The sequence below is a fragment of the Mesoplodon densirostris genome, chromosome X, assembly GCF_025265405.1.
Source record: "Mesoplodon densirostris isolate mMesDen1 chromosome X, mMesDen1 primary haplotype, whole genome shotgun sequence".
Lineage (NCBI taxonomy): Eukaryota > Metazoa > Chordata > Mammalia > Artiodactyla > Ziphiidae > Mesoplodon > Mesoplodon densirostris.
In genome coordinates this window covers 95,711,567-95,738,903 of record NC_082681.1, presented here as the reverse complement: position 1 = coordinate 95,738,903, position 27,337 = coordinate 95,711,567, and the positions used below count along the sequence as shown (strand labels likewise).

Genomic DNA, 27,337 nt, shown 5'->3' with positions numbered 1-27,337 from the left:
GTTACCCTCACGGGTCAGTTTTGCACATCCACACAGTCACGCCTTTTGATAGGATGTTTCCACCGCTCACTCAGGCCGTCATTTTCTCACATACACAAATGGTGAGTGATTTATAGCCACCACTGGTCTCTCTGGAAGTTTCTCGTGCACACACCCACACCCACAATCACTCTTTCTCTCCCCTCTTCACACTCACACCCATTCTGCACACCCAGAGTCACTATGCTAAGAGTTTCACATGCATACACAATCCCACAGCGTCTCAGACACCGTCTTAGTCGCCTAGTCTCATATTTCTTCGCAAGCAGCTTCCAACGTGTCCAGTCCTTGCTCTACAGCCTTTAATAAAGTCTCTTGCAGTTTTACACAGACACACAGTTTCTCAGACACTCTGTCACTTGTTTTCTCACTCTCAGTCACCCAATCAGTGTCACGGTCACTTGCCCTCACTCAGCCTCTGACATCCTGTTGTCACTAATTCACCAATGTTACTAGGCTCTCAGTAAGTCTCACACACAGAGCCTCTCATGGCCCATCTTAGTCGTTTACACCATCATCTGCTGCATCCAGCCAGCATATTGTGTACCCTCAGACACAGTTACAGCCTCATCGGTTTCTCACCCACACTGATCGCACGGTCTCTGTGTCTCATTTACTCTGTTCCATTTCCTGTTTCTCACCAGCATGTAGTCTCTGGTTTAGCCTCTCATGAAACGTTTCACACTCTCACATGCTGCTCAGTCATCAGTTTTCTCTCCGGCGGCACTGACTTCCTTCTTTTTTACTCATCGCCTCTCACGGACAGTGAGGTGGTCTCTAGCTCACTTTCACTCATACTCAGTCTCACCATCATTTTCTCTTACACTTTCAGAGTCCCTGAACCTGTGGGCTAGACTGGAGTAGTAACTGCAAATCAATCTGCCACTAGGCTCAGGTATACACCCACACACGTACACACACACACACACACACACACAATTACAGCCTCTCACACTCTTCCAGTTGCGGCCACATTTCCTCAGTCTCTCACACAGTCTTCACTAGTTTAGTCTCGCAGGAACGGTTTTCATACACACAATTGCGTATTCTGGTATCTTGCGTCTCAGGCACCCATCTGGCCTCACAGCCATTTTCTCTCATACCATCAACCTCTCACACATGCACTCCCATTACCTTAGTTGATCCAACAGCCTTGCGTGAACAGTTTCACGCACAAGCCACCCCCCAGACGCTGAGTCACCTGCTTACTTACAGTGAAGTTCCTTACCTACGCACGGTCCCTGACAATCTCTATGGCACTTTCGTGCTCATACAGGCTCTCACATGTTGTTTTGGTTACTCAGTCTGTTTTGCTCACTCAGTCTGTTTTGCTCACCATCAGCCTGTTCAACAGTGACTGATGTGCAGTCCCCACTTCCTTCTCTTAAACGTTATCTTTACACACACCACCAGTTTCTCGTATAGTACCTTAATCACTCATTCAGTCTTACAGTGGTTTTCTGCCACCCAGCCACAATTTCTCACATAGGCACAATGTCAAGTATGCGGTTACAACTTCCACTCTCTCAACACATGGCTTCACAAACGAACGTGCGCAATCACAGCTTTCCATAGTTTTCTCTTTTTCACACACCTGGTTACCAATCCACAGTCTCTACCACTGTTTCGGACACACACCACTATGCTCTCTCGCTCTCGCGATCAATCTCACACCCTCACCACCTTTCACACACAGCCACGCCTTTGCACACAGTTACTCCCAATGGCTTTAGGGGGGAAAAAAATGCTAGCGGCCTCCAGCATCACCTTTAAAAATATATATTTACAGGAACAATTCCCCATTCTCTGGGACTCTTAGAAAAAAAGATCCATTTTTGGGGAAGTAAAACAAACAGTGGAGACAGGTGTAGCACCGTCCCCCAAATCACCAACCCCCAGGTCCCCAGGCCCAGGCTGGGCCGGTGCTGATGGGAGGTGAACCCAGGAGTCCTTTGAACCCGCCCTTCTCCAGCCTGGAATTCACACAGGACAGGCCTTATATCCCTCATTCCTCCCTCCCAACTCCAGGGACACTTAAAGGGTCCTTTGTACCCGCCCGCAGGAAATTGGGGGGCTGGGAGGGAGAGAGCTGAAAATACACGTTTGGTATCAAAAATAAACACTTGGGGGCGGCAGGAAGACCTCCCCCCAAAATCCCTTCCTTCCCACCCACCCTATCTGATATAGGAAGAGATGCCTCCCTCTCCCCTATTGAAAAGCCCTGTTTAAAAATAGATTATACTATCAAAATGGCAGGGGGTGGGGGACAGGGAGACCTGGAGTACTGGTGGGAGGGGCCCCCCAGACGGGGACCACTCCCCAAAAAAACCCTCCATTGGGAGGTAACAGGCAGGACCCCAGGAATTTGGCAGACACAGGAATGGCTTCTCAGGGGAAGAAGAAAAGGGGCAATTCCTCCCCGGCCAAAAAGGGTGGTTGAAAGAGGACAAGCTGTCTGAGAGAAAGGCCGGGGAGGTGGAAATTCCCATTCCCAAGGGTGTGAGTCTTCCTTGGCCGAAACTCCCAAACCTTTAAAACGGCAGAACTTCTTCCTGGACCCTTGGGGAGGGCCAGGAATAATAAACTACAGCAATCTAGCTTTTCTACCCACACCCCAAAATGGAGACAGGGCTCCCTCAGCTCCCCAAGGGCAGCCTGAGAAATAAATAAAGAAAGTTCCTTCTCAAGCCAGACCCCAAACTGTCTCATCTTGGGGAAAAAATGTGGAGATGGGGGAGATGCCCTCGCCAATCCCCCCCCCCAAAGAGTTGGGCCAGGCTCCTCCCAGTGGCCTTCAAAAAATAAATAAATAAACCGTCCCCACCACTGCAGTAGGGACGTGTAAGAGCGGCCACTGGGGGACTGACCAAGAAGAGAGAAGTTGTATGTTTTCTGTGGAAGGGTTACTGAGAGATCCTTTTTCCTAAGAATCCCCACCCAACCACGACCACAGCACGAGTCTGTCAGCTGAACTATGTTTCTCCTTGAGACGGCTGGCTGAAGAGAAGTGCAGGGCATGGATGGAGTGACCCCAGAAAGGGGTGGTGGCGGTGGTGGTGACAGTCATGGCTTCTGGGGCCCTGGGGAGAGCACCACGGGGGTTGAGAGGCCATCCACGCTGATGGAAGGGATGTGCACCTGGGCGCTGCCACTGGACGGAAACTGGGGACAGAAATAGGGAGAGGTCATGGATCGGGGCCGTGCTAGGGTCTCTCACCCTTTCCGAGATGGGGGGAGCTGATCCTACCTGGAAGGAGAGCTTGGCCGGGCTACGGGGTGCAATGGGACTCAGGGTGCTCCAGAAGTGAATGCTGGGGGGCAGCGAGCTGGGCGTCAGCAGCACCGGGGTCTGTGGGGAAGGGGTGGTCAGGGCGCAAGTGAGCAAGAGGGCAGGTGTGGGAAAACCAAAGGAACTTGGTTCCAGCCCCGCCAGATTTCCCACTCGTACTTCTGAGATCACTCCTCAAAAGTGCACAGGCCTAGACCATAACTACTAAGGCCATGCCTGTGACAGCTCTCCAGCTTTACACAGACAACCCCTCCTAACTCCTGAGGGCCCACCCCAGCCTCATTGGGCAAGACCACCTACAAGACCCCACCCACATGCCGCTTTCAAACCTCACCATCCCAGTAGCTCAGGGTCAACTTCCAACTCTTAACCCCCACCTGCATACCTCACAGGAAACCCGCTAAGCAAATCCCAGACCCAAAAGCCCCGCTTAGGTTCCTCAAGCTATGCTCCAACCCAGAAACGGTTCCTGCAGAAAGCCTCTCGGGCCCCTCAGTCCCTGCCCACAGAACTCCCCAGACCTGCCCTTCTTTTGGGGACCCGACCCCTCGGCATTGCAGGCTCGTTCGCCTTGCAGCAATCAAGCCCAGTCTCTCTGCGTAGCCAACCCCACTCGAAGGCTCCACCCTCCCACTCACTCAGAGGTAACCGCATTGGCCCTCGCGGTCAGTCTAACTCCTCCCACCCCCACCCCGCCCCAATCCCATTCATTCCAGGTGCCAGCCCCGCCCCTTCGAAGGCTCTCACCAATGTGTGCGTAGGTAGCAGGGAAGGCGTCAGCGCTGGGCCGGGCGCCTGCAGACCGGAACCAGTTCCCGATCCTGGAGTCCGTTCGGGTCCCGGCCCACCCAGCAAGCTCGGGCTGAGTGGAAGCTCCAGGTCCCGGGGCTTCCGGCCCTTCTGAGGCTGGGCGATCTCCGTGCTGGAAGTTGTGGAAGCCGCAAGGCCGCCCACCGGCGCCGCAGTTTCCATAACGACCGCAGGCAGCCGGGCTGGCACGCCCTCCGCGGGAGGGGCTTCTGGCTCGGCCTTGGGCTCAAAGGGCTCGGCCTTGACGGCTTCCAGGACAAACCCCGCCTCCCCAGTGGCTGAGGCTTCTAACTCTTCCTTGGGCTCTTCCACTTTGACCTCTGGGGGCAGTGGCCGGCCCAACCCAGGCTCCATATTTGGCTCTTCGGATTTAAGGTTTGGGGCCTCGGGTGGGGTCAGGATGACCTGGGAGAGGAACAAGTGCAGAGGGGGTGCCTAAAGATTGCTGAGGTAGTGAAGCCAATTATTTCCCTTGGAAAGCGGGACCTGGTAATGGGAGCAGGTCCTCCAACAAGACGTGGGACTTTGCCAAGGAAGTGGGGCTCCTTCTGGAGTAGGTCCTCCTATCTGGGGGCAGGGGAGGGGTGAGACACCTGATAGCGGCACAGCTGCCTTTAGGGGCGGGACACCAGGAGATACCGCCCCCATTCACGAAAGCAGTGGTTCTCAGAAATTTGCTTTATGGACCAGCAGCATACGCCTCATCTGGAAACTTGTTAAAAATGCAAACTCTCAGACCCATCCACAGACCCACATAAACAGACATTCTGGGGGGTGGCCCCCCGAAATCTGTGGCTTAAAAAGCCCTCCAGGTGCTTTCTGATGAGTGCTAGAGGTGTGAGAACCAGTGCATTAAGCAAACACATTCAGGACAACTACTACATGTTGGGTGTGCTACTAATTGTCGTGTGCTTAATTTCCTTCTTCCTTCCCAGGCTTTGCATAGCTCTCCTCCCCATCCCTTTCTCCAAGGGGACTTCTGTGTCCCTCCTTCCACTATATCTCCTTTAATAGGACGTTTATGTCCCCCCTCCTCCCAGCCCCCCTCCTCGTTTGGGAATTGTACATCCCTCCTCTTGCTGACTTTCCATACTCTAGTCCTTACCTGCAGAGGCAGGCCGGCCTCCTCAGCCTCCAGGCAGGCCTCCAAGGGGCTTGGGCTGGTGCTCCTGCCCCCCGAGGGGGGCACTGCTGCTCCTGCAGGGGCGGTGTTGGGGAGCACTGTGGAAGGCCGAGGATGAGAGGGCGGCTGTGGCTGCGGCTGCGGCTGCAGGGACTGGATGGTGAAGGTGGAATAGAGGCCCGAGCGCATGTAATCGTTCCGGCTGCTGCGTGCCAAGCCGCCCGGGCCTGCCACTCCTGCACCCCTGGGTGTGCCTGCCTTCCCAGAGGCAGTGTCCCCGGGGACAGCGTGTACAGCTGTGGTGCCCACATTTGCCACAGTGGAGGTGACAGACACCTCAGGCTGGGGTGGGCAGTCCTCAGTGGAGCACCCCGCGACCTCGGGGTAGGACACAAACTTGTAGACGAACTTCTGGCCACTCACTTTGCGGATGATGTTCTGGGAAGGGGGAGACAGGATAGAGGGTCTTAGAAGAAAGCGCCAGGGAGGGTGTGGATGGTGAGGGGGTGAAGGCGTGTGTCTCCTATAGGGCCTTTCTTTCCTCGTGCCCCTCTCCTGTCCTTTTACATATACACCGTCCCACCTCAGTGTCTGCCTCCCCATAGGTTCCCCCTCCCAGCTTCTTTCACAGCTCGCCCATCTCTCAATTTGGGGTCTCCTCCCTTCTCCTCCCGTTTCTACCGCTCTCCCCCAACCTGATTCCCCTCTCTGTATTCTCCCCCAGCTTCTCCTCCTTTTCTGTCGCCGCCCCCCGGCATAATCCTTCCTTTAGTCTAATGCCCTTCTCCCCTCCACATCTCCTTCCTGTCCATCCCCCTCCAAGTCTCCCTCTGTCACACTCTCTTCATCTCCATCTGTCTAATTCCCCCACCCCCACCTCAGGTACACACAACCAAACCCACGGGCTCCTCTCCACACTGGGGCCCACGTAGGGGAGTAGATCCAGGAGCAGGCTTTCCTCCTGGCTCCAGGAACCAGGAGTGTCTGTGGGCTAACAGGGCCAGGCCCTGGGGCTGGCTGCCAGGACAGTTTTGGAGTCTAGTTTATGCAGTAAGACAGGAAAATGAAGTCACTGCTAATAAATGTTGGAAGAGACTAAATGAATGTAGAAGAATGTGGTGATGAATTGTTAATAAACATGAATTATTACAGGATTATTTAAAGCTCTTGACACAGACGTGGAACAGGGCAAGGTCATCAGGGAGGACAGGATGAGGAGCCTCATTCTTAATACTGTTGGGGAGGTTTAAGCTGAGGCAACTGGAAAATGAAGTCACTGATAGCAACTAACAAGAATTTAAACTACTGGTATAAAGATTGGGAGAATCTTAAGGCTGGCTTGGGTGGGTCACAGAGCACGTTTGGGGTATTTCAGGACAGGTCTGGAGGGTCTCAGGGATATTCTGGTGGTCTCAGAGCACAGAGTGAGGCAGCCTCATTATTAATATTGTTTTGGAGGTTTGAGCTGAAGGATTAAAATATAAAAATGGAATAAATGCTATAAATGAGTTAAGGGTGTGCACCACAGGTCCAGGGCTGTTCTGGGGGACAAGAGGCATCTGGAGGGCACTAGAGCACCCTGGGGACATCTTAAGTGTTGTCCATGTATCTCACAGGGTGGGGGTTTGTGTTTCTCAGAAAAGGAATGAAAAGGAAGATTCATTAGTATTGTTTTGGAAGTTTCAAAGGGGGTTGAAAGGAAGGGGAATTGGATGAAAGCAGTCAAAAGGTACACACTTTGAGTTATAAGAAAAATAAGTACTAAGGATGTAATGTACAACATGATAAATATGATCCACACTGCTGTATGTTATATATGAAAGTTGTTAAGAGGGTAAATCCTAAGAGTTCTCATCACAATATTTTTTCTTCCTTTTTCTTTTATTTTGTATCTATATGAGATGATGGACGTTCACTAAACTTATTGTGATGAACAGTTCTTGCTGTATGTAAGTCAAATCACTATGCTGTCACCTTAAACTTATACAGTGCTGTGTGTCAATTATATCACAATAAAACTGGAAGAAGAAAAATATTGTTTTGGAAGTTTCAGGTAAAGAAATAAGAAACTGACGGGACTTCCCTGGTGGTCCAGTGGTTAAGACTCCACGCTCCCAATGCAGGGGGCCTGGGTTCGACCCCTGGTCAGGGAACTAGATCCCGCATGCCGCAACTAAGAGCCCACACGCCACAACTAAAGATCCCACGTGCTGCAACTAAAGATCCCCCACACAGCAACGAAGATCCTGCATGCCGCAACTAAGACCCGGTGCAGGTTTATTAAAAATAAATAAATAAATATTAAAAAAAAAAAGAAATAAGAAACTGAAATAACTGGTATAAATACGGGGGGGTATCTAGCACTGGTTTGGGAGTCTGAAAGGATAAGATAAGGAAAATGTACAATTTTAGCTATAGGAATAAGATGATAAATTAAAATAACTGATATAAATATTGGAGTGGATCAGTGTTGCTCTGGGAATACAAGAGGATGGGGTGTGGGGCAGGCATTATACATGTTGTTTTGGAGGTCTTGGCTAACAGAGTAAGAGATCAAAAGAACTGATAAAAACGTTGAGGGTCCTGGAGAATGAGGTAAGGAAAGGTTAGTATAATGCTGTCATGGAGGCTTTGATTCTAAGAATAAGGATGTTCTAGAATTCTTATTCTGGGATAAGAGCAGATTATGAAATAACTGGGGGAGCCCAGGACTGGCCCAGGATGAGGAAGAGTCATTACTAATAGAGTTTTCAAAAGTTTTGGCCAGAGGAATAAGGCAAGAAGATGAAACGTCGTGCGGGGCATGGTGCGACAGCAGGACTCTGGGGATCTCAGAGTGGAGTGAGTAGGGGGTCAGTGTTAATGGTGCTATGAAGGTTTTAGTCGAAGCTAAAATAAAATACAAGAAAATAAAACAACTGAGATAAATGCTTAGGGGCCCCCACGTTTGTGTAAGAGTACCAGAGGATGGGGTAAGAAACGGTAAATTTTAATATCGTTTTCAAAGTTAGAGCTCTATCAATTTAGGCAAGAAAATGACATAACTGATTTAAATGTTTGGCACAGGCCGGGGGCTGGGGTTCCTGGCCCGTCTCAGACACCTTACCTTATCATAGTAGTACCGCAAGGCCCGGCTGAGCTTGTCATAATTCATGTTGGTTTTATTCTTGCGCAGCCCCCAGAGCCGGGCCACCTCCTCAGCATCCACCAGCTTGAACTCACCGCCATCCCGGGAGGTCCAGGAGATGATGTGGCCATTGCCTTGCTCTCTCAACAGCTGCAGCAGAAACTGCCACAGCGTCACAGAAGGGTCCATTGCTGGGCGAGCGCTCACGCCATCCCAGGGGTACCTGGAGGGCAGAAAGCTCAGAGCTGAGAGGTTGCAGACACAGGAAGGGGAAGAGGTCAGCAGGAGGTGGATTCCTTTCTTGCCATCTTGCCTCCACCTCTGTCCTCAACTGCCACCACCATTCCCTGAACGCCCTCAGCCTGGCTTTGGACGACTCCTGTAACGAGATGAGACTTCTGGGGATGCTAGGATAGCGTGAATGTCTTCTGCGTGCGGGACAAACGTGAACCTCTGGGGGCCAGAGGGCAGACTGTGATACGCAGAATGATGCCCCTCACCCAAAGATGTCCACATCCTAATTTCTGGAACCTGTGAGTATATTATGTTACCTGGCAAAAAGAACTTTGCAGGTGAATTTAAGGTTATGGGCCTTAAGCTAGAGACTACTTGGGCGAGCTCAATCTCATCACATGAACTTTTTTTGTGGTTACAATATACCCTTGTTGCTTATTTATTTTATACAAATCCTACAACCTCAAGGAATTGAATTCTGCCAACAACCTAAACGAACAGGAAATGGATCATCCCCTGGAGCTTCTGGAAAGGAATACAGCCCTGCCGACACCTGGATTTTAGGCTGGTGAGACCTGTGCCGGCCTTCTGACCTCCAGAACTCTAAGAGAATAATTTGTTTTAAGCAGTTAAAAGTTTGTTATAATTTGTTACAGCACGAATAGAAAACTAGAATAAGGCCCCTCACCTGAACATTTTCATTTGCATCTTCTACCACATCAAATATTAAGTTTTCCAGGAGGTTCCTTCTGCCAGCTCCTCGCAAAGGCTGTCCACTTCATGCTGGGTTCCCTTCCTCTGCCTAGAAGTCTTCTCCATCGTTCAGTTCCCAGCCCCAAGGGCCTTGCCTCTATGAAAATTCCTGACACTGAATGTCTGCTCTCTTCTGTCTCTCTACCCCTCGCTCCTCTGACCGTCTCTGTCCCTCTGTGCTCTCCTTCTTGACAACAGCAATAATGAACATTTATTGAGTGCTAAATACATGCCAGGCATTGTACCAATCAGAGGCAATATGGCCTACTGGACAATCAGCCCCTCCAGGGCCAGACCGCCAGGGCTGGAATCCTGGTTCTGCTCCTTATTAGCAGTGTGACACTGGGCACGTTCGTTAACCTCTTGTGCCTCAATTTTCCCATCTGTAAAATAGGGATAATAATAATACCACCTAGCTCATAGGGTTATCGTACAGATTAAATATACTATGCCTGGGGTATGATAAGCTCTTATGAAATATTAGTTTCTAATTTGTTCGTAATTCCTCAACTGCTAGGCCAAAACCTGATCTGAAACAAAATAAGGCCTTTTGTGGTCTTCACTGATCCTCACTTGGTGTGACTGTTCATACACCTATCTTGCTGCAGAAATCTGAATGTGGCTGATTACAGAGCCCACTAAGGGTGTTATGTAACATCTTGTATGTATACCTTGTCACCTTTCTAAAATCTGAAAAATTCAAAATTGTGAAACACATCTGGCCCCAAGGGTTTTAGATAAGGGCATGTAGACCTGGATTGCTATTTTTATAGCTATTGACTCATTTCTCTCTCATCACAACTTTGGGAAATAGGTACTCTTATTATCTCTAATTTACAGATGAGAAAGCAGAGGCACAAAATGTCTAAATGACATGTACAGGCCACACCGCCCTAAGCGGCAGAGCCAGGATTTGGACGCAGGCAGCCAAGTTCCAGGTGTCTGATCTTTTCAACCATTAGACTAAACTGCCCCTTGCACTGACTGCTCCTCAGCATGTCGAGCAGAGAACAGGACCCTCCTGGCGCCCCCACCCACCCCATAACTGCTCCCTTTGCTGAGTGTGAATTGGAAATAAACATGAGGTTCCTTTTCCTTAAGGAATGAGCTTTCATCAATCAACTGTTCACCCAGCTGTTGGGACTGTTGGGTTAAGAATAAGACCTTCCAAATCGGAAGGTTTCAAAGAACCTCCCTCTATTATTTATAGCTTGAGTCTTTAATCTGTAATGAAATACATTCTGATCCTCTTATGTCTGAGCTGTTTCGAAGTTCATTCTGCAGACACAATTTTAGGCAATTATGTAAGTCACAAGGCCACGAAGTGGCCAGATCAGAGTCCCATCATCAGAGACCTTGCTGGGTTTATTTGGAAGGCCTGTTTGTTTCAGAGGCACAAAGAGACCAGTGTGACTCCTGGTGGCGACAACAGGCAATTTTACCAGTTCCTCTTTCGGTAGCCACAGAATCTTTTACTTAAGGTGAAACCTGACGGTTGGCCTCAAGCCTCAGCAGCGCATGGGGTTTTGTATTTTGTTTATTATCATGTCTCCCACGTGACCCCTAATAAGAGTTCTAGTCATATGCCTCACTCAGATGTGTTTACTTCTCTTTATTTCGTTCATTTAGCAAGCATTTTTGGAGGGCCTACTGTGGGCCAGGTGCTGGGGATACAGCAGTGAATACAACAGTCAAAAATCCCTGCTCTGGCAGAATTCACATTTTAGTGGGGAAGACAGACAAGAAACAAGATAAACAAGAATATGTCAGATGGTGATAAGAGCTCTGGGGCCGGGGGGGGGGGGGGGAAACGAAGCAGGGAAGGAGTTGTTATTTTTGAAAGGGTAGTCAGGGGAGGGTAGTCACGAGGAGGTGATATTTGAGGAAAGACCTAAGAGAGGTGAAGGCATCAGGTCTGTGACAACGTGGGGAGCAGCCATCCAGGCAGAGGAAATAGCCAGGGTGAAAAGCACTGAGGCCGGAGAGCCTGTCGGGTCAGAGGAAGGGAAAGGAGTGTGGCGTGGTCGGAGAGAAGGCAGTGACGGGAAAGTAGCAGGAGATGAGAACAGAAGGGCAGCAGGGGCCAGACTGAGTAAGGCTTTTTTGGGCCCTGGAAGGGCTTTGACATTGACTCTGAGTGAGACAGGAGGCACGAGAAGGCTGTGAATAGAGGGGTGACAGCCTGTGATTTGGATTTTAACAGGATCCCTCTGGCTGTTGTGAGGAGAACCAACTGTACGGGCTGAAGAGGCTACTGCAATAGTCCACGTTAAGAGATGGTGGTGGCAGCAGGGGAACTGGCGAGAAGTGGCTGAGTTCTGGATAAAATCTGAAGACAGAGCGAACAGGATTTGTTGGCAGATAGGATGGGGGTGGTGTGGGGTGAGAGAGGTGCCAAAGGTGATTCTAGGTTTGTGGCCTGGTCACCTGAGATGGCAACACTGCGGGAGAGCAGGTTTTGAGGGGTCATGGTCAGTCTCGGAGGCCCTGTGAGATACCTACGTGTATGCCAGGAATAACAATACCAATCTAAACGATAGGAACCAGTCACAGAGCCATTACTGTGTACTGCAGACCATTTTAGTCACTTAACTCATTCAATCCTCAAACCAACACTATGGGTGGGCATTATTATTACCCTCCCGTTTTCCAGATGAGGAAATGGAGGCACAGAGAAGTTAAGTAACTTGCCTAAGGTCACAAAGCTGGAAGCTAGCAGAGCCAGGGTTCAAACCCAGGCAGTTTGGCACTAGGCAGTGATCCTGGACACCTTGCTCCACCAGCTCTCTATAGAGCAGAACAGAAGGGTAAGATCCTACAGGGGGACACGGATGCTATTTTACACAGGGTGAGCAGGGAGGGCTTCCCTGAGGAAGTGACATTTAAGCAGAGATGTGAAGGAGGGGAGACAACAGGCCATGCTGACACCTGTGGGAAGGGTACTTCAAGCACAGGGAACAGTGTGCACAAAGGCTCGGAGGTGGGCCCAAGCTTGGCACGGGCACCCTGAGTTAATCCAGTTCCCATCTCTGAAGATATGGATGTGCTGTTCTCCCTGCCAGGAGTGCTCTTCTCCCTTCCCCAGACACGATGAACCCTTTATTACACACATCATCAAGTTCTGGTATCTCCCCGGCAGAATTAATTCTTCCTCTGTGTGATCCAATGTGCCGAATAAGCTGTCTGTCCTTGCAAATGGGTTCTTCTCTCTGGGTCTCCAGCCTCGTACTCCTGTCCTGTTCTAGCTGTGTGACCTTGAGCGAGTTACTCAACCTCTCTGGCTCTGTTTCTGTACCTGTAAAATGGGGGATGTGTCACCCTCAGAGTAAAGTATCTGCAAGATACACTTACTCTCAAAGGCCTTTGTGAGGATTAAAGGTCAGTATATGTAAAGGACCTAGAAAAGTTATCTCTGGGACACAGCGGACACTGAAATGTTACAATTAGCTGGCGTGATAGTCTTCTCCCTCCCCAGCCCCTCCCGCACAATCTTATGTATCAGCATGGCCTCACCATCTGGCTCCCACCACCTTTCTGACCTTGCCTCCTACCTCTCCCTCCACTCTGCTCCAGCCACTCTGGCCTCCTTCATGGCCCTTGAACATGCCAGGCACAATCCCACCTCAGGGCCTTTGCACTGGCTGTTCCTTCTGCCTGGTACGCTCTTTCCCTAGGCATTATGGCTCCCTTCCTGAACTGCTTCAGGCCTTAATTCAAGAAGCACCTTCTAAGTGAGGCCTGCCCTGTGCCTAAGATTTCAACCACCCTGATACTCTATTCCTACCTTCCCTACTTCACTTTTCCTCCTTAGCACTTGTCTAACATGCTAACTAATTAGACTCATTTATTTATATAGTCGGCACTCTTAGCAAATGTCTGCTCCACAAAGGCAGGAATTTCTGCCTGTTTTGTTCCCTCCCATATCCCCAGCGCCTAGAATGCCTGGTGCTCTGTGTTTATTGAATGAACAGTCCTGACTAACCAGCCTCTTTTAACTAGCTCTTCATCTCCATCTGCCCCCCACCCTGATTTGTCTGATATTATATTTTCCCCATTCATTCGTGCAATAAATTCTTATCAAGTACTGGATAAGAGTTTTAGGTGCTAGAGACCCAGCAGTGAATAAGCAGACAAAGAGTCCCTCATGCGACTCCCATTCTAACGGGGAAAGACAATAAATATGACAAACTGGTAAAATATACAGTGTGCCTGACAGTGATAAAGGGCAAAGACACAAATAAAGCGGAGAAGGGGTCTAAGTCCTGTTGGCTGTGCAGGTTCAGATGGTCAGGGACGGGTTGACATTTGAACAGAGCCCTGAAAGGATCCACACAGAGAGCGGGGTAGAGTGTTCTGGGCAGAAAAAATAGCCAAGGCAAAGGCCCCAAGGCTGGGTTGTACCTGGTGTTTTTGAGGATGAGTTAGGAGGCCAATGTGGCTGGAACAGAGTTGGGGGGGGGGTGCGGCGCGTAGGAGGTAAGGCCAGAGAAGTTACTTGTTTTATTAACTCACAGGTATTGTTTATTTACATTGGAGGGTGTTCTAATTCTGATTCCCCCATTTAACCAGTGAGGAAAGAGGTGCAGAGAGAAAGTGGTTAAACCACTAAGGTCACATAGCTGCTGGGATTGGGGGTGGATGGGTGCTGAGACGAGGTGTGGAATGGAGACAGCTCTGCAGGCAGAGGGAACAGCAAAAACAAAAGCATGAAGATGGGAACTAATTTGGTTTTTAAGGAGTGGGGCCTCGTGTGAGGTGAGATGAAGTGAGAGAGGAAAGCCTCAAAAATTATCCTAGGGCTTCCCTGGTGGCGCAGTGGTTGAGAGTCCGCCTGCCGATGCAGGGGACAGGGGTTTGTGCCCCGGTTCGGGAAGATCCCACATGCCGCGGAGCGGCTGGGCCCGTGAGCCATGGCCGCTGAGCCTGCGCTTCTGGAGCCTGTGCTCCGCAACGGGAGAGGCCACAACAGTGAGAGGCCCGCGTACCGCAAAAAAAAAAAAAAAAAAGTTATCCTATGTTCTGAGGGGCAACCTAACCTGGTACCTACTGATCACCTCTGTGTAAGGTATTTAACCTCCCTATGCCAAACCTCCCTCAGTACCTAGCTCATGGGGTGGATTAAATGAGCTCATTAACATACAGCGTTTTGCCTGGTACACAGTAGGTGCTCAATAAGTGTTAGCTCCTATTGGCATTATCACTATCACTAATGTATTCATTTACTGGAGGGAGGCAGGATGTCTTAGTGGTTAAGAGTGTGTATGAGAGGATGTGTTCTAGAGTAAAAAAGTCCTGGGTTCAACAAGCACACAGGCTGATCTACTATTAAGAAGGAGGGAGGGTGGCAGGGAAGGCCACAGACTGATGCACCACAAGGAAAGGAGGGGGGAAATAAAAGCACACAGGCTGACCCTCCTGGAGGGATTACAAAGCACTGGACTCACAGGAGGGTATACTGGAGGGGTGTGAATGCAGCAAGCACATGGGTGGCAGGAAGGCCAATGAACAGATCCACTGCAAAGGTGTGTGCGTGTGTGTGTGCGTGTGTGTGTGTGTGTAAAGGCTCACCTTATTCACTAGGGGCAAGGAGAGCAGAAAAGCACATTGACTCCTGCACAATAGTGGAGAGGAGAAAAGCCACCCCATAGACTGATTAAAAGGAGAGGGGGACAAGGCCATGGACTGGGCTACTGAAAATGGGGAGATACAAAGCACTAAACTGACCCACTATTAAAAGGAAGGGAGAAGCCCAAGGACTGGACTGACAGTCTACAAAAATGGGAGGACAGGGCAATGGGCTGATAAGCAGGAGGACGTGAAAACAAACATGTAGACTGATCCACTGTAAAATGGTGTGTGTGTGTGTGTGTGTGTGTGTGTGTGTGTGTGTGTGTGTGTGTGTGATAAAGCCATGGGCTGATGCATCGGGGGATTGGAGGCAGGAATACAAATTCACAGATTAACTCACTGTTGGGGGGGGGGTACAACGCTACGGATTGACTCACTACAAAAACAGTAGGGATGAAAAAACAAGGCCACAGACGGGGCCCCTGAAAGTTGAGGACAGGAGAATACAAACACTCAGATGCACCTACTGTCAAGGAGGTGGACATTGCCAGAGACTGGTTCCCTATAAGCGGGGATCTGGGGCAAGACCACGGCCGAGTCTACTGTAAGGTGGGGTGGGGAGACATACAAGCAGGCAGACCGACCCATTATAAAACAGGAAGGGGGGTTAAGCCACGGGGCAAAGGGCCAAAGGGAGGGGACAATGGCACAGGTAGGTCCACCAGCCGAGGTGGTGGTGGTGGGGAGTCGAACACCAGCAGGCCACGGGACAAGCCACATCCCCCCGCGCGGGGGCGGGAAGGATACGTAGGGTCACGGACCGGGCCCTCCACCCTCCAGGCCCCGGGCTCACCTGTGTGTAGCGCAGCGGTGGTGTTGGCAGCTCCGGGGGGCGGGGGCTCCATGCGCGGCCCCACCGCCCCCCAGGCCCGGGCTCCGAGGCGGTGGTGGCAGCGGCGGTGGCGGCGGCAGCACCTAGAAGCCGCCCCTGCGTTTCCCCACTGCTCACGTGGGCCCATGAAGGAGGAGCCGAACGTTCCGCTGCTCGCTGATTAGCCAAAGAACCGTGGATCGACGGCGCGACTTCCAGGGCTGGGGAGGCGGGCCTTGTTCCACAGAGCTATGTTGTGATTGGTCCGAGGGGAACTGATGGAACGCAGATGGCCGCCTGGGTTCCGAGGGGGCGTGCTCAGCCCCGCCGGTGCTCCACGCTGATTGGTTCAAGACAGATGGATACGCCATGGGCGACAGATAAGGTTCGGGGGACGCCTGCCTCGCACTGATTGGCCTATATGGGGTTGATGGAACACAGCCAGCGTCCGAGGATAGGGGTGGTTAGGCCCTGCTTTCTGCTGATTGGCGGCCGAGGGACTCTTAGACAGCTGCCAGAACCCCTAAGGGGGCGGTGCCAAACCCTACGCAGCTCAGCGGAAGCGGGACTTGTATAGAAGTACACAGGCGTAGCAGCCCGCAGGGAGGAGGTCTGGCCAGGGTTCTGCGTAGGCGGGCAGGGTAACTCTGTAGTGATTGGCTAGAAAAGACAAATTTAGAACCGAGCGGCTGCCAGACAAGCGAAGGAGTGTTGAGTGGCGGAAACTAAATGCCTACGAGGGTGGGTCGAGCTGCAGCCAGTAATAAAGCAGTGGAAGCAGGCTCTGCATCGATTGGCAGAAGCTGGACTCAACCTAGAATAGGGGCTGGACCAGGGAGGGCGGGATCAGCCCTAGACCCATTGCTGGAAGCTGGAACTATCGATAATCAGAAGCTGGGGCAAGGCCAAGGTTGGGCCTAGACGGGCGTGGGTGTAATTTAAGGTACCTGAGAAATGATTGGGGTGTGGGAGAGGGGTAAACCCTAGGGCCAGGAGTGAAAGGCTGCCTTGGGGAACAAACCTCCACCCTGAATCGGCCCATTCTCTAAGGTAATTCAGAGAGTATTGTACAGGAAAAGAAATGGAAGGGTCAGGTGGGGGCCCAGGTTGTCAAGGCGATGGTATAGAGGGCAAAGCAGAAAGTCAAGTGGCACATTCTGCCAGGGGACAGGCTGAAGACGGGACTTCAGTGGTTTTTAAAGTTTCCACACAGACTGGATCTCTGGGCCTCCTAGTAACTTTGTGCTTTAGAAACAGGGCACTTTCGCAAACAGCAGGGGTTAAGGGGGGAAAGAAGGGCCAATATGACTCAAAGACATTCAGGCTCTTTAATGTCAGGGGAGGTAGGAAGAAGTCAATGGTGAGGCTCCGGGAAATTCTGCAGGCCTTGTAGTTCTCTAAGCCCCTGAAAAAGAGAACAGAAAAGACTGCACGGAGCCTGGGTCCAGGCCCCACCCCAGGCTTGCTCAGAACTCCCTTCCCTCCGAGCCAGCTCGGCTCCAATTTGACTGCAGTTTAGAGGGAAAGAAGGTACTTCCCATCTCTGGCTCTCTCTTCCTCAGGTCACCGCCCTAAACATTTGGAGATAGAGTCTGGGAATGGGGTGAGTTGCTCTCACCTCTAGCAACATGTGGATATGGGCCTTGATATTCATGGAGTCCTTGGTGAGGCTGTCGCTGAGCCTGGAGAAAAGAAACAAGAAAGGGCAAAGTGGGCCCCACTTATGATCATGAGGATGATGCTTCCTCATCATTTCAGGAACTACCTACATCCTGGATGACTTCCACATGGCAGGTGGTAGGACATCCTATTACCTGGCCTGCTCCTATGCAGAGATGCCTGGCTGCCATCTGGATGGCACAGATTCAGAGACATTTATTGAACGACTACTCTATGCCGGGTCGTTTTAGGTACTGGGGAGATAGCAACAAACACAACAAACAAAAATCTTGGCATCGTGGAGCTCAAATTCTCATTAAGAGGGACAGTGATGGAATAAAACACGGAGTATGTCAGATGGTTATAAGTACAATGAAAAAATTAAATAAGAGAGGATAAGGAGTGCAGGCATGGGGGCTGTAATTCTAATTAGAGTGCTTAGGGATGGCTTCACTGAGAAGCATTTGAGTAAACACTTAAAATGAAGAGGCGAATCATGTGAATACACGGAGGATGAGTGTTCCAGACACAAGGGGCAGCAAATGCAGAGGCTCTGAGGTGGGAGTGTACCTGGCATGTCTGAGGCCAGCCTGGGTAAAGAAGAATAAGCGAAGAGGGGCTGTAGGAGGTGAGGTCACAGAGGGAAGTGGGGGAGACAGATCATGTAAAAGCTGCCAGGCTACGGTAAGGACTCTGGCTTTTACTCTAAGTGAGATGGGAGCCAGGGGATGATTGTGATCAGAGAAGGGATGTGAAACAACTAGGGTTTAAGAGGATCCATCTGGCTGCTGTGCAGAGACTGACTAGGGATAAGGACAGCTAGTGTGGAAGAGGAAGCCCAGTGAGGAGGCTATTGAAATAGTCCAGGTGAGAGATGCAGACTCACACCACAGCGGCAGCAGTTGAGGTGATGAGAAATGATTGGATTTGGGATATATTTTGAAGGTAGAGTCAACAGGATTTACCAAAGGAGGATGCTGGGTGCGAGTGAGAGGACTTAAGAAAGACACCAAGGCCTAAGCAACTGGGAAGCTGGACTTGCCTGAAACCACTCTGGCTCTGGACTGTTGAGTTATGTGAACTAGTCAATTCCTTATATCTATGGCAACTGGGACCAGTCTCACCCAAAAGAATCCTAATTGATACAAAGGATCAAGGAAGGCCTTTCTGAAGAATGAGTAGGAGTTAAACAATAGGATGGTCTTTTCCACAAAAAGTCCAAGAGGCAGGAAAGAGCTTTTTGAGGAGCTGTCAGGAGACCAGTGTTAGAAATTAAGCAAATGGTGGAAGGAAAGTGGCACAGGATAAGATCCAAGAGGTAGGAAGGGGCTAGATCATGCAGGGTCTTGATATCATGGTAGGAATGTGGATTTTATTGGCTGAGCTATCTGTCAGTGTAGGAGTGTTTTAAAGAAACAAAATACTGTTAATAAAAGTAGAAGGCAACAACATAGGATGTCAAATTGGGAAAAAATAGTATGAACCCATTTATATATCACTATCTCCCAAATTTATATTTTCAATCCAGCCCTCTCTCCCGAACTCCAGCCTTGGGAGTTTTAACTACATCTTCAGAAAATCTACTTCAGTGTTTAACGAGCACCTCACACTTAACAGGTCCTAGACTGAACTCCTGATCTTCCCCTCCAAATCTGCTCCTCCCTTATCTTCTCCATCTCATAAAATGGCAATTCCATCCTCCTAGTTGCTCAGCCAAAAACCTGGACTCCTCTCTTTTTCTCACACCCCACATCCAATCAAGCATTCTATTTAAAATTGCAACTGCTCCCTTGGAGGCAATGTTTCTAATCTCCAATCCTTGTTGTTCTCTGCAACATTGTCAACCTGTGACATACTACATCCTTTACTTGTTTACTGTCTGTCTTCCCTGACTAGAATGTAAGCTGCGTAAGGGCAGAGATTTGGTCTGCCTTGTTTCCTGCTGTATCCTCAGGAACAAAAACAGTATGTGGCACATAGTAGGCACTCAAATGTACAAGCTTAGTCTATGAAGGGTTTCAACGCTTTAAAAAAAAGGAGAAAAGTATAAAGTTCACCAAATGCTAGTTGTAACACAAAAGGGATATGTTTAACTTATTGCTACTGATTAATATGTAAGGCAGTGTTAATAGTCATATGGTTATTGTTTCTTCTATAATCATGTCTGCTTATGGGTGTGGATGTGTACTCCTTTCTCTGTAATCAGAAAGAACGTACACAGAGACCTGATCCTCCCACTCCTCAAAGAAACAGACTAAGAACAGAAAGGACTGATAGGCCATTTTGGTTACATAAAATAACCTGAAAGAAAGTTACTTTAAAGTGTGTCCAGAATAACCAAGTATTTTAAAGAAGAGAGCGAGCTACACAGACTCAAATCTTCATCTCCTAGAAAGATTCAATTACTACGGAGTTCTACTAATTATCATAAAGTATTAAGAGATTCACATTTCTCATCACACTAATAGACCAGGTCAGTAAATCAAAAAGACCAGACAGGGGCAGGCAATGACAAATACCTCATTTTGGGGAAAGACATCAAGTCTCATAAAATTAAAACCTATTTGAAAGACTCAGGAATCCTGTGACATAACAAGGAAGGCTTTGTCATAAAAAATTGGACTTGGTCTAAATGGCCACCAAGTTCAGAATTGCATCGGCCTATGAAACCAGGTCCCTCGACCAAACTATTCACCAACTGGCCTGATCAGTAAGACTTAGAAATCCCAGTGGGTCTGAGGCTCATTTGGGTCTACGGACACTGAAATCCTGAAAAGGTTTGAAAAGAGAAGAATTACTGAAACCTAAGGGAGGCAACTCTGGAAGAAATGAATGTCGGAATAAAGAGAAATATAACCTAGAAGGAATCTTAGATCGGTGGGGTTCACACTTGTGAGATGTTGTTAATCTAAATGTATTTGCTCAGCGTCCCCTCACTCACTCCTTCTGAGTGAGTGAATGCTCACCATTCTCGGCAGTTCCTCCTAACATGGCAGGCACACTGGTTGCCTTGCCAGGAATGCTCTTCCCCAGACAGCCCTATGGCTTGTTCACTCAACCAAGTGACTCAAATGTCACTTTCTCTGGGAGGCCTTCCCTAGCCCCATTTTAGACCTCCCGTCCACACTCCCAATTCCTGTTCCCTGCACAGAACCTTAAACTCAACTGGAGCCCATCCTTTATCCCCACATTACCTCCCCATCACCACCAACAGAGATCTGCTTCAATCCCCACTTAAATGTATTTCCAGCATATGCTTTTAAATTCATTCAACAAGAGTGCCTACTATATGCTATGTGCTATTCTAGTGACTTGGGATATAGAGAAAATCTCTCCCTTTGCAAAGCTTATATCCTAATGTGAGGAGGCAATGAACATTGTAAAGAAGTAAATTACAGTCAACATTAGGAGGTCATAAGTGCTAGGGAAACAAAGAAAAAGTAGAACAGGGGAGGGGAGTCAGGAGTGCCAGGGGTTGCAATTTTAAAGTTAGGTTATAGAAAGCCTCATTGAGGAAGTGACATTTAAGCAAGACTTAAATTGAATAAGGAGAAAGGAAGCAATGCAGGTACCTGGGCAAAGAGTGCTGTAGGCAGAGAGAAGAGCCCCTGCAATCACGCTGAGGTGGGATCATTCTGAGGGTGTTTAAAGAAGCCTGTGAAGGTTAGTGTGGTGAGAGCCCAGTGAACGAGCAGGAAAATTAGCAGGAGGTGAAGTCAGAGGTAATTTGTTTTATTGTTTCTGATTTACAGGCTGAGACCTCCAGGATCTGGTCAAAACTGTGCTGATGTGTAATAGTTATAGTCCTTCTAGAAGGTAAGCCTTCAAGGAACCCTTCTGTCTTGTTCCCTGCCGCCTCCCCACCACCAAGCACAGAGCCTGGCACACAGCAGATGCCCAATAAATTATTGTGTGAGTGAACAATACAAAGACCATTTATCAGTGCTTATTATGTTCTACACCTGAGGCTAAGCTTTGCACCCCCACTTTCCTCAGCCCTAGCCCTGAGGGGGAGGGGAGATGGGTTCCTAAGTATCATCCCAGGCAGCCATGGGGAAAGGGGGAAGAAGGGTGTTGCAAATGGTGGTGTTTTTTAGGCACTATCCTCATGCAATGGACTTACTCTGTGAGGAGACTGCTCTTACGATCAATGAACCTGAGAGCTTCTGCCAGTGTCAACTCCAGGAAAAAACCATATCCAAGGGCCACAAAGATCCGTGAAGTGTCTGGGCTAAGGAAACAGTGGTTAGAGGAAGCGGGGAAGTCCTTATCACTGTTTAGCACACCACACAGTTTGAGATTTTTTTTTACTCCCCTCTCCCCCGTCTTCCCCAAATTGAAGCTCTGGGTGGGCAGGGATTTTGTCCTATCTTATTTACTGTCACATCTCCAGCACCTAGCAGTGTCGGGTACATAGCAAATACTCAAAGAAAATTTTTTGTTGAATGAAGGAAAGAGGAAGCTGAACCCTGTGGGCTCAGAGGGGCGGGTAGACACTCACACCACTGTGTCAACGAAGAAGTTACAGCCCAAATCCACCTGCATATATAACTCCGAGTGATTAGCTTCCTGTGGGGCCGGGGAAAAAGAGGTAGGGATCAGTGGTCAATTTTTAGGTTAGGTGACAGGTTTTGGTGTGGGGTATCTCCTCTCTTCCCCCTCCTTTGCCCACAAAAAGATGGTACCTGACCCTGGCATCTTTACCTGGAGTCGCTCAATGACATTTCTCAGTTGAAGGTATTTGGCCAGCTGCTCATATACCTTGTCGCGATGGTCCAGCACCTTTCTGATGGGATAAGAGTAAAATGGTGACCAAGAGGAAGCCCTGTCTCTCTTGGAATACCTCATATCATGACCCTCTGAGACTCTCATGTCACCATGCCCTAAAGAGGTGTTTTAGTGCAGAAGTCAAGATTTGAACTCTGGGTCAGACTACTTCGGTTTGAATCCAGGCTTTCCATTTTACTAGCTGGGAGACTTTGGCAAGTGAGTGACCTTTCTGGAACTCAATTTCCCCATCTTTAAAATAGGAATAACGAGTATTACCTCACAGAGTCATTAGAAGGATTAAATGAGTTTACTATAAAGCATTTAGAATAGTGCCTGCCAAACAAGAAGCTCTATATATGTGTTAGCTATTACTTATTAGTATTATTACACTCTACTCCCAATGCCTTCCTCCAATCAGGATACCCCATTCTCATCCTAGAAAAAAATCCTCCATCCCTTTTTGGATGCTCATAATCCTAGACCTGAAAACTCTACTTCCTCCTCAGATTAATAATGATAGGAATAATAATTTTTCATACTCATTGAGCCTCTAGTATCCAAGTTAAATCCTTTACAAGGACTGAACACGTTGAAAACTCAAAACCACCACATGAGGAAGGTTGCAGTAACTTCCCCATTTCACAGATGAGAAAACTGAGGCACAGAAACTCGAGGCGAGGTACAACGTGTTCACACGTAAAGCGAAACGGCGAAGCCAGGATTCGAACCTGAAAACTCGCTCGTAACCCTTAAGTGCCATCTGAGCCTGCGCATGCGCGGACACACGCTCCATTAAGACCGCCATGTCTTCCCTCCCCCCACCCCGACACCGTCGCACCCCGGATACCGCCCCTCCTACCCCCTCGAATGGCGCGCGGGGCCGGCTTCTGAACGCCTCACCCACCAATCAGAAGGCTACGCCCTGACTTCGAACGCCCCGCTCACCACGTGCACCGCTCCAAGCGCCCCGCCCCCATTCGCTCACCTCAGGTCCCGCTGCAGCACGTCAGAGATGAAAGCCTCATAGCGCAGCACTTTCTCTGCGGTGGCATCCACCGCCCGCCGTTTAGGGGGCGTCGCCATGATGGGCTCCTGAGGGAATGAGGAGGGGGAAGACCACGATAACCACTCAGTTTGCTCTCAAGCACAGTACATCTGCACCCTCTCAACGTTAGGAGTGGGGTCATCCGGCTCAAGCTGGGGGTTCAGCCTTCTGCCCCTCCCAACTCTGGGACCCAGTCACACAGGCACACCCAAACGCGGCCGTTACCTGAGAGCCGCCGGCAAAAAGAAGAGTTGGTAAGAACCTTAGCTTCCGGGTGGCGCGGGTAAATGACGTACAACGAGGGTGCTGGCCAACCAAATAACCAGGTGGTGTGGGGTGGTCCTGAACGGAAAAAAATGCCTGAGAGAAGAGAAGGGCGGGGCTTTACAAAATCCGATGAGATTAAGTAAGGCTGCAGAGGGTGGGAACCGGGACTGAGCGCGGAGCCTATGAGGACTGCGCGTGGTTGGTGGGGGTGGGGTTTAATGGGATTTGGCGGGTTCCAGAGGAGGCGGGACGCACAGGTAGAGAGAGTAAAGCGTTTAGTATTTAAAAGTAGGAGCTTCACAGGGAGATCAGCTCGGTGCTTTGTGACCACCTACAGGGGTGGGGTTGGGGTGGGAGGGAGACGCAAAAGGGAGGAGATATGGGGATATATGTATACCTATAGCTGATTCACTTTGCAGAAACTAACACACCATTGTAAAACAATTATACTCCAATAAAGATGTTGAAAATAAAGAAATAAATAAACAAAGTCCGAGCTTCAGAAGCAGACGGACTAAAATCGATCCTGGATCTGGTCTGTAAAAAGGAAAGTACATCCTCGTATCGCCCTGGATTTTGATTTTTCACACGGGAAGTTTGGGTTTGACTCCCGATAATGGAAATGACTGTGAGCATTAAAAAAACGTTTTTAAAAGGAGACAGTTTTTCTAAAATGCACCTTTGATGGCTCCAGCTCTGTGGCCTGCAATCTAACTGGGGTTCAAGCAGAGACTGACGATGCACTATGTCTAATCACGTCATTTAATAGGGGCGTCAAATGGGGGGTCGCTGAAGTCCTCTGCCCAAGATAGGTTATCTTGTAGCTGAAATAGTTCCTATGTTTTTATTTAAATGTGTAAGCTTTTTATTAGTTTATTTTTAAGCGCTCAAATTACCGAATGGATTTATTTCCCATGTTAAATTTTCAAATAATAGCATCTAACCCAGTAAGTCCAGGCCTGAGCCTGGAGGAGAACCTGGATGCTGGATCCCCCAAATGATATTCCCACCTGCAGGGCCTAGAGCACCCACCCCTATCAGGGAAGTCTCCCCAGATAATTTGCGGGTTTACGTGTCTTTTAAGCAAGCTTTGTTTCAAATACTCAAAACCTGAGCAAGTCAAGCTTTTCTTTGCCCTTAGAACAAGATGATTGCAAAGGAGATATTGTGAGTTAAAAAATTTTTTTGGTAAATCTTCTCATGTTACATATGGTTACATTACATTTAGTTTGATCAAAACAGACACTAGGTAGTTAGACAAATATTATCGAGTTAATCTATACCATTTTCTTGTGAAAAAAGGTATTTCATTTATTATCTTTACTTAACATGGAGAGCACAGAGTTCTGATGAGCTGGAGATGGATTTGTGCAAGTCTATTAGCTTACATTCCCCCCAAAACATTTTTTTTCTTTTAAAAAATGTTTCCAACTTTATTTTTCACATTTCAAACCTACAGAAAAGTGGGCACTGAACACCAATATAGCCTTCACTTAGATTCACCAAATGTTAACATTTGATAGCATTTGTTTTCTCTCATTTCAGACCATGCAATAATTGTTGACATGGATGCATAGCATTCTGTCTTTTGGATGGCCTCAGATTTTTGATCCAGTCTTCTGTTCCTCGATGTTTGGATGTGTCCAGTTTTTTTCATTGTTATAATCCAGGATAAGATAACAGTCTTTGCTTTCAAAATTTTGTGTGCAACCATGTTTATTTTCTTGTGACAGATTTCTAGGACTGTAATTTATTTATTTATTTATTTTTTTCTTTTTTGCGGTATGTGGGCCTCTCACTGTTGTGGCCTCTCCCGTTGCGGAGCACAGGCTCCGGATGCGCAGGCCCAGCGGCCATGGCTCACGGGCCCAGCCGCTCCGCGGCATATGGGATCCTCCCAGACCGGGGCACGAACCTGTATCCCCTGCATTGGCAGGCGGACTCTTAACCACTGCGCCACCAGGGAGGCCCTAGGACTGTAATTTATTGATCTAAGGGAGGTCACTGTATTGTAAAGCAAGTGTTAAGTGACAATTGTACACCTACTCCCAATAACAAACTACCTCATCCAAGTTTTACATCGAGGTCAGCACACTGTGGCCCCCAGTTTGCTGAGCCTTGTTTTCCTACTGCCTGCAAGCTAAGAATACTATTTACAATTTTTAAAGGCTTGAAAAAAAGTAAAAAGAAGAATACTTTGTGACATGTGAAAATTATATGAAATTCAAATTTTAGTGTCCAGTAGTAAAATTTTAAACATAGCCACACTCATTCATTTACTTTGATGAAAGAAATGTTCACACATTGAGGTATGGGGAAGTCATTCTGGCTTATACGTGAGTTAACCTGAATTTTATGCTTACTAAAACAAAACAGCCTGTTTGTGGCTTATCAAAATTACACTGTGCATCTGCTTTAATTATTAAAGAAAAGGGCGCATTGACCAGAAGTAAAGAATATCCATGTTAAAGATTAAATGCCTCCCTTCCTGGGATGCCAATGCTGGTACTCCTTCAATGATAAGACTCCCTTCCCCAGTGCTAAGGCCATACTGACTTGCTCTGCACGTGCTGATCCGTTTTTTTTTTTTTTTTTTTTTTTTGTGACTTCGAAGGAATGTATCCCTGACCTGTTTGATATTCTTTGTTCTGACAAGATACAAAACTCGGCTGAAAACCAAGCTTCTCCGGAGCAGTTCCTCAGAGTTATCTAAGAGTCTGTCTTCTGGGCTATAGTCCTCAGTTTGGCTCAGTTTTACTCTTCTCTATTCCTATTCCTATCATAGATTGTTTATTGATTATTTCTGTCGACAACTTATTGTCTGTGGCTGCTTTCATGCTGTGTTAACCAAGAATTCCAAGAACGGAGGCGTGGTTGAAATGAAGAGGCATTTATTTGGGGTTTGTTAGGACTAGTCCAGGAGACACAGACCCAAGAAGCACTTGAATTGTGTTCTGCAGGACTACAAAATGGGGGAGCTTTATAAAGGCAAAAAAACACCACAAGGTTACATAAATTGTCAAGAATTAGGATTGCAGCTGGTAAGGAGTGTGCTTGTTAAGCAAGCATTGGCTGGGGTTCAAAATGATTACATAGATGCCAAGGGGGGACTTTGAAACTACAAGGTTGCAACTAGCAACTGCTAGCAGATATTGTTTTGAAAAGGGCTGCTGGTGTCCTTGAGTTTGATACAGTTCAGAGAAAATTCAAGTTCTCAGTGGTGCAGGGATGTGTCTGAGACCAGATCCCCAACAGCTGCCCGACTCCATTTTTTGTATGTCTGAACTGTGATTACTCCATTATAATTTCAATTTGTCATCACTACAATGGCAGAGTTGAGTAGTTGCCAAAGAGACCATATGGCCTGAAAATTCTAAAGAATTTACTATCTGGCCCGTTACAGAAAAAGTTTGCCAATCCTAGCTCTACACAATCATGTCAGTCACCAATACATAGGTTGGGACTATAATAAGCACATGGGCCTCCCTGGCTTCAACTTGTGACCTCTTACTGGCTTATGGGTGGGCGTTTTCAGGCTTCTGGGAGATATGAGGCTCTTATATCTCTATTTATATTTTCTCTTCCTCCAGTCCAACCTCCTATCCCCTAACCTCCCCCAGCTCTGACTTAGAGATCTCTGCCTTTGCCATTACCCAAGAAGAGTAAGAAATAACTGAGGCCCAGATGAGTTATAGCTCATTTGTTCATCCACTACCTACTTTATTTTCCACTGGATATTTGGAACCTGATAAAAATACATCCCATTAGGGCTTCCCTGTTGG

The 27,337-nt window shown here is 48.5% G+C and overlaps 2 protein-coding genes across 3 annotated transcripts; both read right to left on the bottom strand.

Moving 5' to 3' along the window:
* Positions 1 to 1,777: 1,777 nt before the first annotated feature.
* On the bottom strand, positions 1,778 to 15,984 carry ELK1 (ETS transcription factor ELK1). Of its 2 annotated transcripts, XM_060087852.1 has the most exons (7): positions 15,797 to 15,984; positions 12,486 to 12,670; positions 8,368 to 8,611; positions 5,244 to 5,699; positions 4,076 to 4,543; positions 3,287 to 3,388; positions 1,778 to 3,201 (listed from the first exon to the last, which is right to left on the bottom strand). In XM_060087852.1, exons 2-7 carry the CDS (start codon positions 12,488 to 12,490, stop codon positions 3,103 to 3,105), a joined length of 1,374 nt encoding a protein of 457 aa, XP_059943835.1. In that variant the 5' UTR covers positions 12,491 to 12,670; positions 15,797 to 15,984; the 3' UTR covers positions 1,778 to 3,102. The 2 variants fall into 2 exon arrangements, with proteins under 2 accessions (XP_059943835.1, XP_059943836.1); XM_060087853.1 differs by lacking the exon at positions 12,486 to 12,670.
* Positions 15,985 to 17,123: 1,139 nt separating this feature from the next.
* UXT (ubiquitously expressed prefoldin like chaperone) lies at positions 17,124 to 23,617 on the bottom strand. The gene is made up of 7 exons (XM_060087241.1): positions 23,514 to 23,617; positions 23,229 to 23,335; positions 22,178 to 22,259; positions 21,975 to 22,042; positions 21,597 to 21,704; positions 17,433 to 17,496; positions 17,124 to 17,219 (listed from the first exon to the last, which is right to left on the bottom strand). The coding sequence occupies exons 2-7, from the start codon at positions 23,324 to 23,326 to the stop codon at positions 17,169 to 17,171; spliced, it is 471 nt and encodes a 156-aa protein (XP_059943224.1). The 5' UTR covers positions 23,327 to 23,335; positions 23,514 to 23,617; the 3' UTR covers positions 17,124 to 17,168.
* Positions 23,618 to 27,337: the final 3,720 nt, after the last annotated feature.